The sequence below is a fragment of the Hylobates moloch genome, unplaced genomic scaffold (assembly GCF_009828535.3).
Source record: "Hylobates moloch isolate HMO894 unplaced genomic scaffold, HMol_V3 SCAFFOLD_1, whole genome shotgun sequence".
Lineage (NCBI taxonomy): Eukaryota > Metazoa > Chordata > Mammalia > Primates > Hylobatidae > Hylobates > Hylobates moloch.
In genome coordinates this window covers 213,241,867-213,254,979 of record NW_026652276.1, presented here as the reverse complement: position 1 = coordinate 213,254,979, position 13,113 = coordinate 213,241,867, and the positions used below count along the sequence as shown (strand labels likewise).

Genomic DNA, 13,113 nt, shown 5'->3' with positions numbered 1-13,113 from the left:
TTAGCCTCTCACTCACACACACAGCTGTCCTTGGATGGTAGCCTCAGTGCCCCTTGAAAGTGCTGGTGCCCCAATAGCTTGATGAGGCTGCAGAGGAAGAACCTAGAGCAGAGCCCAGCAGGGAGAGCAGATGTTGAGGTAACACGCACTTGTCTGACACTGCCTGGGTTATTTATTTGTCAAGGAAATTGCAGAACAGTGCCTGGGGGCTGAGCAACAGACCCATGGGCCTTCCTGCAGACAGCATGATGATGGGAGCCATATAGGGCTGGCTGCTGTGGATGCCCTTAGTGCTAGAAAGAGATTTGGTGGTCCTATAAGGACAGAACATCAAAGAAATATAAGCTTGGAAGATAGTCTCTGAGGATGCTGGATCCCTTCTGATCTTTTTCCAATGTTAATGGGACTTGTGTGTTCATTTGTTAATTTACTAAACATCTATTAAGCAACTGGTGTTCCCAGAGCTGCCAGGGAGCCTTGCTAGGGGAAGATGTGCTCTGCTACACCATCATCACCATCACATTATCTCCTCTTCATCTTCATATTGGCTAACCGGGCACAGCGACATATTAACTGGCCACAACTCACAGACACGTATGTATATTGCATGTATCAGTGCTGAACTGAGAGCGTTTCAGAATTCACCTGATGAGATCCTCACGGCAGCTCTGAGCTCCAAATTCTGAGACCCGTGTTTCAGCTGAGGATGGCAAGCAAGTCTGAAAAGTCCTGCCTGAGGTTGCAACATCTATAATAGACAGAATCAGCAGTCGAGCTTGGTTGCCTGCACAGCCCTAGGCTTAAGCTCTACACCACTGGCCTGCCCTCAAGATGTTGACACACTCATGGCTGTCACACCCTATAGCTTATAAGGGAGCCACTCTAGGGTGGTGGTGCCAACTGGTAAATCTGGGATGTGAAGGGAGAGGGAGGTGAAGCTGCTTCTGAGGCTGCGATGAAGGCACCCTTTGCTAGTGCAGTTGATTTGTTGAGTCTCTGCTCTGTGCTGAACTCTGTGCTAGTAACATCCTTCCTCTGAGTTAGTACCTGGACGACTACTGACGGTGCGGTAGCAGCTCACACAGGAGTCCCTGGATTCCCAGGCTTCTCTCTACTTCTGTTTGCTTTGGGCCTCCAGCTGGACAGGGGTTTTCTCCCGGTTCTGGTGTACCTGCACGAAGCATCGGCTGGATCCCACTCCAGAGGAGGCCAGATTTCCAGCAGGAGAGGAACATGGACTGTGCCAGCCCCAGCATCCTTGCACACCTGTTCCCAGTCCTCATTGTCTCACAGGCATCAACCCCTTTGTCATTGCAACAGTTGTGTGGGCAGAGAGGAGAGGAGGCAGCCTCCCCATGTGTGGGGGCAGAGATGAACGTGGCTTGTCCAAGCTGTAGGATGAGGCAATAGAGGCATGTGGATGAGGAGCTGGCGGTCCTGGTTCTGGCCTGCGTCTCTGGGCCTGACACCGTGCTGAGCCACTGACTCTGCTTTTGGAGACTGGCTCTGCTTCTCCCCAGCATCCTGCCAGCCCCACCTCTGCCCTCCATCCTCCCTGGGTCCTCAGATATGCCGCATCTCTCAGCGAGCCCAGGCTGTGGTTCTCCACTTCCCCTCCTGCAGCTTGGTCAGACCATAGGCATGAAACTGCTTTGTTCTTCCTCCATAAAGTCGTTGGCTTTCTGAGTCTCTCCTGAGTTAAAGCAGACTCAGGGTTTCCTGGACAATTCCTGTAGCTTCAGGGCAGCCACAGGAAGGTCTCTGAGTCCATTTTGTTCTGTACAATTCATCCTAAAGAGCACAGACTCTTTAGTCCTGGTTCCCTGCCCTCTATTGCCTTCAGACAGCCCAGAGCTAAGCTATGGGTCCTCTTCTCCCTCTCCTGCCCTTAGGTGAACTTGTCAGATGTTGGAAGTCCAATCTGCAGGCCACATCTTCTAGCCTCTTTATCTATGGCACATATAGAAACCTTCTAACCTCTTTATATCAGGGTTGTGTTCTCGGTGGTCTTGGATGAAAATCATAGGGATCCATTCATTTGAATAGTAATCGTTGCACATTAATCATTGCTAGTATTTATCAAAACCCCCTCACTCTGCTAAGTATTATCCATGCTTGGGACATTATCATACTTGCACAATAATGATAACAATGAGGTATTGTTATTATTTCTGTTTTTCATATGAGGAAAGTGATACTCAGGAAAGTTTAGTAGATTGTCTGAGGCTGAACAGTTCCTAAGTGTCAGAGTTGGGAGTCACGCTGTTTGCCCCTGGACTTCACCACTCCTGCGCTGCCAGTGCACCCCAGCTCAGGATTCTAGTCTTTTGCAACATGGATGAGCGTGGTCCATCTGCCAGGTGTCAGAAGGAGCTGATGCGTGTAAAGTGCATGGCATGGTATGTGGCGCATGGCAGGTGGTGAATTAACTATCTATTCATGGGAACTTGTTTTCCTAGGAGTGGGAGTGGCCCAGGCTCCTTTCTAACCAGAGGCACATGAGAAATGGCCAACCAAGATTTTAGGGTGCAGGCTATCCAAAGAAGTTGTGGCTCTGGGGTCACAGGGTGGCTGACCTACCAAGGTTTCAAACCTGTAACTTTAGCACACAGTGCTCTCTGGCGAGTCTCTGGGAATGGTGCAATCAATGAAGCTGTTTCAAAATATTCCACATGTGAAATATGCTGGTTTGAACCTTTTCTTGGTATGTTCTTTACATCAGCCCTATTGACTTCCCTTTTTATTTCTTCAGCATCTTTCTCTTCTGGAATCGTAGCTTGTTCTTTGTGTCACCACTCAAGCAGGTGGGGAAGGTTTGGAGGCCATTATCCCTGGTTTCTTTTTGGTTTGGACATCGCAGGGCAAGAAGTTCCTAATGGCAGCATAGAAATCATTATTTGGCTCTGAGAATGTGTGTAATGGGAGACCCAAAGGGACCGATTGTCCCGGCAGTGTTTGGTAACATGGCATGGGATTCGTGCACACACGCTGCCTGTCTAATTAATTACTGTTTACACTCTTGCAGTTGCCTTTGCATCCCCTTTCTCCTGGCTGGAATCAGGAAATCAAAACAAAGTGCCTCATGGAGCTATTCTGGGGCAGCCTAAGCAGCATGAACACAGAAGCAGGGTTTACGCCCACCTTCCAAGCCCTGAGACTATAGGCAGGAAGGCACGGATGTGGCATCAAACAGTCCGCCCTGCTGGCGAAACAGGGCACCTACTGGCCACATGGGCCTGGCTGGGCAGTTTCTGCTTCACTTTTGCTATAGCATCTCCCAGTTACAGTGAGAGAAAGCCCCTAACTGGTTCCTTCGCTGTAAAATAGAGGAGATCTACACCAAGAGGATGAAGAAACACGAAGATAATTACTTTGAGTGTTTTCATTCATTCATTTATTCAACAAATGTTTATTGAGCACCTACTCTGTGGCATGGTTCAAGGGTCTGAGATATATCCCTTGATAAAGATTTCTGCTCCCGTGGTGTGTATGGTCTAGCAAGGGTGTAAACAATAGCCATCATAAATGAATGCAGGACACAGTACGTCAGAAGGGGACAAGCGCTGTGAAAAAAAGCAAAAGCAGAATGGGGAAAGGGGATTGGAAATCCAGGGGAGAGGCAGGAGGGAATAATTTTAAAAAACAAAAGCCCTGGGGAAGATGAGAGGTGCTTCTATGAGTGCGGTCTTATTCTCAGATGCCCTTGGTGTGGGGTTGTAGGGATATTGGCAGTGAGGGCCTGGGGTGTGAGGGAGCTCCTCTGGTGGGGAGATGGACTTGCAGCCCATCAGAGTCTGATGGGAACTAAGAAATCCTCCAGTCCAGCAGCCTGCAAACTAGGCAGCTCTTCCACAAGGAAGGGCCCCTTTCTGAAGACATTTAACCCACAACCAGCCAGTTGCTAAGATACTCAGACCTCATGCCCATATTCGCATCTATCTTCCTGCCAACCTGCTGCACCCTTCCCAGCTCCTCTTTGTCCCAGACACAGTTGTATCACCTGTCCTCTCTCCCTTTTCACAGAATGAGAAAGGGAAAGTTCTAGAGATTGTGTTTGAGCTGAGATATGGCCCCATCTTCAGAGCCAGAGAGTGCACATGTGTATACATGTGTGTGCACACATGTCTGTGAGTGTGCATGTGTGTCTCCTGGTTCCAGCTGTGGCAACTCAGACCCAGAATCAGCTTCTCAGGCCATTCATTCATTCATTCAACAATGAGTACCTACCCTGTGCCTGATTCTGGCATTCTTTGGTGTGCTAATTCTTCCTTTCAGGTGCCGAGTGACAGTGATGAGGGCTACATCATTTAGAACCTGTGGGTCCAACTGAGTAGACTGCATATCTATGATCCAAATGGCTCACAGTTTGCTCCCTCCTGAGAGACATCATACCGCTGTTGTGTGCCAGAGATATGGCTGGTCACTCATTGCTTGCCAAGGATCTTTGTTGCTGCCTTCTTGAGAGCCAGGTCAGAGCCAGGAGAGACACTCAGGACAGCTAGGAGAGCTGAAGTCATGTGCTGAAGGCTTCTGAGAGGAGCCAAACCTGGCCCCCTTACTTCCCTCCTTTGGCTCCTCACCTATCCCTGCCTGCCCCGATGAAGTCTCCCTTTTGCAAACTGACTGGTTTGCATTTTGTTGCAAGGGATCTCCTTCCAATTCTGGGCACTTCAAGGCCTAACTCTGTCTCTGGCATGGCTGGAATATGGGGCGCCTCCCCACAAGCCCCTTCACCTCTGGCCCCGTGAGCAAGGCCTGACCTCCTGTCCTGACCACCAGCTGGTTTGCCACGTGCCTCTGTGTTTGAGGTTTGAGGGTCTAGGTGGGGAATTCAGATTTGCCCTGGGACATATGCCTCCAGGTTTGCTCTGTTCCCCTCTCCATCTACAGTTCCAGCTCTATATCCCTGCCTGTTGGATAAGACCCCACCCTTGCATTCTTATACCTGGGCCCAGCTCCCAAATCTCAAAGGTGTGGACCTCCATTAGGAAGTCTGGGGAGGATGTGAAGGGAGAGAGGAAAGGGAGAGTGCAGAGGTGGCCTGCATCTTTAGAGATGAATAGCACTGTTTGCTCATTAGGGAGATTAGTCCAAGCAAGACGGCAGCCAGAATGCTCTAGTGCAAGCATCTGCCTGCTACTGGGAGACTATATTTATTGTTCAATCCTTCAATGGACGTAAATAAACAGCCCGGCCCAGATAATGTTCCAATAAACAAACAAGCAGCTGCCAGGAGCTCCCCGGATGGCTGACCTTTGCGGAGGCCACGCTGCTGATGTTTCAATAGCAGTCTGTCTGGCAGTGCAGAGACTCACCGTGCCAGGGATGGAGATAGGTGGTGGTGCCCACTGGTGGATCGGCAGGGGGCCAGCGGGGCTGGAGGAAAGGGGCTGGCTGCCTTGGAAGATCCCGGGCTGGGGACTGAGTGGCTGGGGATGCAGATGCCTGGATACCCAGAGTAGAGTTTGTGTGTGTGTGTGTGTGTGTGTGTGTTCTTGGTAAGCTGCATGTAGCGTGGAGTAGTGCAGTGCACACTGAACACCGTAGTGGAGGTTTCTGTGTGGCACAGGCAAGATGATGCTCAGTCCTTAAGTGCTCATGTGGCCTTACCTGTTGTTAATATTGAAATGCATCTATGCAATTGGTAGTCAGTTGCTGCCCCCAGCCCCAGAAGCCCACCACCGTCTAGGTGTCCCACTTATCACCACTCTCTCCCAGGGCAGTATTACTTGGTGCAGGTAAGAGTCTCCAAGAATCCCCTCCAATAGCAATGATTCTGGCTGACTGGTTGGTCCCCTCCCACGAGCAGGGGTACCAGAGGTCCTGCTGCACAGGAGGTTTGCCCAGAATGTAGGAAGAGAAGGCATGAGTGCATCAAATGAGCCTGGATTAGAATGAGGCCCATGCAGCAGCATTCTGACTTGATGGGGACCATACAGCTGGTTGGAACATACAGCCCAAGAATGCCCAAAAAGTAAGGGCAGTGGGGCACACTGCACTGTGCTGTAGCTTGAAGGTCCCTGGGAGACACAAAGGGGTTGCAGCAGAGGACAGGGCCGGTTGGGGTTGGCAGTGGTTGCAAAATCTCAATGGAGCTTGCCTCCAGGGGGATAGTCACCAAACCAAATTATTAGCAAGGTCAGTTGGTGAGTGCAGAATCAATACACAGGAAAGAGAATAGTCTAGAATTGTGCTGTCCAATATGGTAGCCTCTGGCCGCATAGCGAGCACCTGAAACGTGGCTGCTCCAAACTGAGCTGTGCTGTAAGTGTAACATGCACCTCAGGTGGCAAAGGTTTAGTTAGTATGAGGAAAAGAATGTAAAATATCTCAATAATAATTTTTATACTTGTAGACATGCTAACGTGATCATATTTGGGGTATATTGGGTCAGATTAAACATATTATGAAAATTAATTTTACTTGTTTTTTAAAATTTGGCCACTACTAGAAAATTTTGAATGACACGTGTGACCCACATTTGTGGCTTGTACTATCTTCCGTTGTCCAGTGCTGTTCTGGAACATTCTACGGGGACTGAGGTGAGGCCTGCAGGGGCACCCATCCCTACCACAGAGGACACAGTGGCTCTCTGATCTTCTCTAGTCTCTCTCTCTCTCCTCAAGATGATGCTGCAGGAAGATGATCAAATTCTTCCCCTCGGACGCCCTTTTTCCAATTTTTACTCTAACCCTCTTGTCAGTATGTTACGTCTTTATGAAATCTATTAGTCCTGCTAATTTTGCTACTTCAGATCAGTCTTCCTACTGATCTAAAAGATTTCGTCCCCTAAGATGGCTTTGAGTAAATCTGATGTTACGTGCTACACGTTGTATTAGTCAAGCTCTCATCACTGGCAGTGCCATATTGGTAGCTCTTGGTCATGACGCTCCCTAACCACTAGCCTCGCCTGGAGCTGGGCTGATCATCCCTGGTTAAACTCCAGCTGGCCAGATCTCCTGAGAAGAACAAAGAGAGGCCTTTGAACACTCCTCTGCCATAGCATTTGCCACCTGGCGTTACTTGTGTGAAATCTGAGCCCTCCAGGAGACAGGCCTCCTGGAAGGCAGGGCTGGCACTTACCACCTCTCCTCTCTAGGAGAAGCCCCAGAACAGTGGGCATTCAACAGACACATGGTGGGTGTGGGATGTGTCGCTCCGTCAAGGGACACACAGGATTGGGGTGTGGTTTCCTCCTTGGTGTCATCCTCAGAGATTAACATCTTCCAAACACCCAATGTACCTTTGTGACCCTGATTGGTTTCTTTACATTTTCTTTTTTGAGACGGAGTCTTGCTCTGTCGCCCAGGCTGGAGTGCAGTAGCACCATCTTGGCTGACTGCAACCTCTGCCTGCTGGGTTTAAGCTATTCTCCTTCCTCAGCCTCCCGAGTAGCTGGCACTACAGGCGCCTACCACCATGCCCAGCTAATTTCTATGTTTTCAGTAGAGACAGGGTTTCACCATATTGGCCAGGATGGTCTTGATCTCTTGACCTCATGATCCGCCCACCTCGGCTTCCCAAGGTGTTGGGATTACAGGTTTGAGCCACAGTACCCGGCCAATTTCTTTACATTTTCTACCAAAAAAAAAAAAAAAAAAAAAATCAACTTCTGTTTTCATCCTTTCTCATTGTTTAGGTGATCCACAAGTATCTATACTATGTAAAAATAAGAAATCTAGGCTGGGTCCGGTGGCTCACGCCTGTAATCCCAGCCCTTTGGGAGACCAAGGCGGGCAGATCATGAGGTCAGGAGTTTGAGACCAGCCTGGCAAATATGGTGAAACCCCGTCTCTACTAAAAATACAAAAATTAGCTGGGCATGGTGGTAGGTGACTGTAATCCCAGCTACTCAGGAGGCTGAGACAGGAGAATCGCTTGAACCCAGGAGGCAGAGGTTACAGTGAGCTGAGATCGTGCCATTGCACTCCAGCCTGGGTGACAAGAGCAAGAATCTGTCTGAAAACAAAAACAAACAAAAAAGAAATCTAATTTGTTCAAGCTGTCATGTTACAAGTGTTGGGGTGGCCTCTGCATTGGTGACTGAACTGTGGCCACTGGTCAGTGTGTCTCCTTTCGTCTCAACTATTTCTTTCTGGCGTGGGCTGTCTTTCCTAGGCTGTTCTTGAGTTGCAGGCATCTGGATTGTGTTCCTACCTTATGAGGGGTGAACTGAATGTGATCTCGTATGTTCGGGTGAACTTGACCAAGATGATGGCTTCTGTTCGTCTGTTTTTCTATGAAATCTTACTTAAATGCTGCCTAACATTTTGTGGGCCTTTTTGGCTGCCTGAGTATTGGGAGTAGTAAATGGTGGCTCTGATCCCTTCTTCGATCCTGACTCTTACCTCGATTATAACTAGCAGCTCAGATATCAGAGACTGTGGTTGCCTTACATTTATTCAGTAATTACTTACTAAGCACCAACCATGTATCAGGGATTGCACTGAGTACAGCAGGCATGACCTCTTCCTTGGGAGACTCACGGTCCCAGGGCTATTTGCCCGTGTGGCAACTGTCAGCCCCTGCAGAGGGTGGACCATTTTTTTTTGTAGTTCACCTTTGTTGTTGGACTTCTTGCTGTCCCAAAGAGTTTAGAATCATTTGCACATTTTCCTCTTCCTCCTCCAGATCATTTATAAAAAATATTAAATGAGACTAGTCGTAACACTTGTTACTTCTCCATGCAGAAACCTGTCTTTTCCTGTCTCTTAGTCAGTTCTCTCTCTCCATGGCCAAACTGCCCGAAGTCCCACGGAGACTCATTATTTTTAAATACCTTTTCATGTGGAACCTTGTCAAAGGCTTCTGGAAAATCTAAATAGCTAAGAGACAAGCACTGAGCTAGGAATCAGGAGACCTGGGTTCTAGTCTTATATGCCATTGGTTTATCATTGAACTTGGGGCAAGGCACAGAACAGCCTCCATCTCGGCTGCTTCATCAGGAAGATGAGAATGATTATTCTGGCACTCAACATCATAAAAATTTTACAACCATCAGCTGAGACAGTGTTATTTAAGAATGCTTTGCAAGGTATAAAGCAAAAATATAAGGGATCATTATTTAGAAAATTTACAACAGCATCTTCATTCATATGCACGTTTCTCTCCCAGAACTGCAGTAGATAAAGACATGGCTCCTCCAGCACCCCTGCGGTGATGCTTGTTTAAAATCAACTCCTTTGACGTCTTGAAGGAATGCAGGTTTACATAAACAATAGTGCCGGGTTCAGCATGAGCCTTTGGTGTAGTGTGTGAACTCATAGAAGCATGATCACTGGAATCAATCAGACCCTGGTATGGGTGCAGCTTGTGCCATCTGCCAGATGTGTGACCTTAACCAAGTTATTTAACCTTTTTGTTCCACGCCTGTAAATGGGGACAATATTAATGCTTACTTTACTGAGTTCTGAGATTTAAATAAGAAAATAAATATATATAAAATGCCTACCATCATCCCAGACCCATAATGACCACTCAATAAATAACAACTCTTGTTCTATTTGTCTATGTTAAGGGTCCAAGAGCCGGCAGCTGGTCCATTCTACCTAAATTTTTGGATTGCTCATCAAACATTCAGTAAATTCCATCATAAACTCTTTTATCCATGTCTTGTGTGAACTTTTTCAACAGATGAATAAATAATGCTTTCTTTGGTTTTCTGAAAAGTTGTTGGAGGGTGGGGTGGGAAAAGAGAGAAGGAGCCTTTCCAATTACATATTTCTCACTGGCAGAGTGCAGAGGGTGGGGACTTTTCTGCATCCAGTCTCCTTACAGAAGGCCAGGCCTATGGAAACTTGTCCAGTTGGTGCTTCCTCGTCCACCCCTCTGTCCATCCCCCAAGTCATCTGGCTTCCTTTGATGTCCAGCCACACCCAGCAAACCCCTCATCCTAAGGAGCAGGGAAGTTGGAGTCGAAAGATAAAGGAGACTGCTCAGGCACTGAATGTAATTTCATTTGGGGATCAGGCCAAGGGGCACTTGATGGAGCTTAGTTCCGCCAGCACTCCCCCAGGGACCCTGCTCTGGTCGACGGTGGCCTGAGGGGGCTGGAGACCAGCCAGGGCATTCGGTATCACTCTCTGCTTCTGCTCCAGGGGCACCTCACAGCTGGGGATGAAGCTTGGCTGGGCTAGGGGCCAAGGCCATCATTGCGCAGTCAGACTTGGGTGGTAATCCCAATTGGTTTTGCATAAACTCCTGTTTCATCCAGATTAGGAAAGGACCTGGCCAACATGGACATCTGGTGGCTTGGGGGTGGGCATAGAAGAAGGAAGGCTCTGGGAATCAGAGGCATTTCCATTTTCGATACTAACCATGACTCCTTAAATCCTTTAACTATTGTTTTCATGGGCTTAATGGGAAACTATCAAAGAGGAATCTGAACTACATTCATTTATTTATTCATTTTCAAAATAAATATTTGTCAAACTCAAGTGTTTGAGCACCAAAATCAAGAATGACCAGAGAAAGTCTCAGGAATTGTACAGACTAGAGACAGACCCTGACCTCAGCTCCCTGCCTTTAGATGGCCACCACCGGGAGACATACGGGAAACCCTCCGGGAGCAAGGACTCTCACGTAACTGGTGGTAGGAAAGGCATGGACTTCCACAGTCAAACTGAATTCTAATTCTGTCCCCAGATTTTATCGTACAGGCCAGTTGTTTAACGTACCTGGGTATCATTTTTCTCATCTATTATCAGTGCATCCGCTGGGACTTTTGATGTTGCAAAAAAACCTTTGTATTACTTTAACATAAAGAAACTATCTGCAGTAACTAGAAAGTCCCAATGTCCAGCAGGCTTTGGGGTTACTTTGATTCAGTGGCTCAGCGATGTCACCAAAGAACAATGTTTTCCCATCTCTGTGCTTGACTTTCCCTGGTTCCAGTTCCCCTCCTTGTTAGGAGAGGGCTGCCCACAGATCTTTGAGCTCCAAGTTCATTTTACCCCTTTGAGAGTGAGGAAAGACTGCCTCTTCCCTCTACCATGAGTCCCTGCTTTGCTCTGATTCAGGTTGATTGGCTTGAGCCTATTTTCTCTTAATCACTGTGGCAGAGAGTAAGATCAAGCTGGTTTGTTTATGCTCATCACGGACAACCTGGGAAGCAGGAAGTGGGTTCAATCCCACCCAAAAGGTGGGAGAGGGTGGAGTGGATGCTGGAGGGGCACATGAGCCGTGATGAATGAACATTAAACCCACAGGATTGAGAGGATTACGTCAATAAGGAATTGTGTGCAAAACCATCTCCCAGTACCTGATGTCCATGAAGCTTAAAAATAACGCTTAAAAGGAAATTTTAAAAATCAGAGTCCAGAACAAACCCAAAATCAAGCAAATAAACCACAAAATAACCTGATATCAGAGTTCATGGACTCAAGAGAAATGAAAGGTGGGAGCCTTCTGGGGGACCTGGTGTGGTCAGTTGTCATTAATGTGGTGTTCTTTCTGTAATTTAGCTCTTCAGACTGACTCTTTTATTCTCCTTGATCTTGTGAGAGGTTAAAAATTACACATTAAAAATTAAAAACAAGAGTGCCTAATGGGAATATTTGGAATATAATTTTTTTCTTTACTTTTATTGTTGAAATCTCTAAAATTACACTATGTGTACCTTACAGTCTTGTGTGTGGTGGGGAAGTGTGGTGATCCCCTAGTTCTTGCCTAACCACACTCTCAGTAATATTTGTTCCTGATTTATGGGAGTGGTGTTATTAGCAGTGACTGTGCAGCGGTCATGTTGGATCTATGCACTCAAACACAGGATGGTTCCAGAGACCTTGGCCAACATCCAGAAGCCAGACAAGCATCGTGTAGGGTTGGAAAGCTCATGTCTTTTCTAGGTTAGTTCTCATTCATGGGGCATGTGGGCAGAAGTCCTCTTTCCATTGTCTCTACGCTATCCCAGCATTTCTAAGAAGGACTTGTGGATGGCCGGGGATGATCTATTCAGCTGAGTGTTTGCAGAAGGTTGTGGATGACTCATGCCTGAAGCACATTTTCCTGTAATTCCCATATCCACTTCCCTGGGGGCATGAACAAAACCTCTAGAAGGTTTCAGGACCTAATGGTATAAGTATAAGCCACTATTTCAATGGCCAAAAAGAGACCCTTAGTGTGAAACCTTTGGGGTTGGCCCCCTGCCTGGTTGCCTTTCAAGGTACAGCAATGACATCTGGGTAGCAGTTCCCATCCTTACACTGACATGTTTTTCTACTAACAAATGCAGAAAATAATATTGCCTTTCCAATGCAGGGTGACACTCTGATCTGAGGCAGCTTCAATTACATGCTGTTCCTCCATGTCTCAGAGCCTCATCTTTTTCTCCAAAGACCAGCAAGAAAGGCATCAAATGCTTGAGCCTGAGGCATAGGGAACCAGGGAGATCAAAACTGGATTCTTGATGAAGCCCAGCTTGGTCCCCCACTTCCCTCTCTGCCACTCCCATCCTGAGGCCCTTGGTGAGCTTATGTCACTCCACTCCTTGGCTTTAGCCTGTGAGCACTGTAGAGACAGAACTCATGCCCTCTCCCTTGGCTGTTGACAGGGTCTCTGGCTGAAGTTTGCTGTGGGCAGTGCAGGATCTGAACTCACATTGGCTCTCCTCTTCTTCTCCACAGATCCGGGTGGATGGACCCAGGGGCAACGCCCTCCAGTATGAGACAGTGCAGGTGGTGGATCCCGGCCCAGTCCTCCGGGATATGGCCTTCTCCAAGGACCACGAGCAACTCTACATCATGTCAGAGAGGCAGGTAAGGCTCTTTGGGCTCTGCTAGACATTTGTCTTACAGCTAAATACAAGCCTGTGGCTCAGTAGAAACCTTAGGAGGCCAACTGCAGAGAGGTGATTTGATTTATTTGGCGTAGTGTGTATCTTTTCAGTTATGCTGCCTGGGGACTGAGGCTTGGTGGAAAGAAACATTTAAAATATCAAAATATTGGAGAGTCTAGAACAAATCCACTAACTTCAAAATCATGCGTATATGTTCAGGGCCAACATTTGCTTTCTTTTGAAGGAACGTCATACAGATGCCCAAATTGTAGGTCCAGATTTCCCTATACAAAATGCAATCTCATACCAAAGTCACCTTCCTGGCCCCCAGGAAGCCT

The 13,113-nt window shown here is 47.6% G+C and overlaps 1 protein-coding gene across 3 annotated transcripts in view; it reads left to right on the top strand.

Annotated features, from left to right (window-relative positions):
* Positions 1 to 13,113, top strand: part of PLXNA4 (plexin A4) — a 527,428-nt gene that overhangs the window by 339,737 nt on the left and 174,578 nt on the right. For all 3 annotated transcript variants that reach the window (XM_058426822.1, XM_032761769.2, XM_058426826.1), the window contains exon 4: positions 12,624 to 12,755. In XM_058426822.1, coding sequence (XP_058282805.1) covers positions 12,624 to 12,755 — 132 coding nt within the window. The remainder of the gene's footprint in view (positions 1 to 12,623; positions 12,756 to 13,113) is intronic.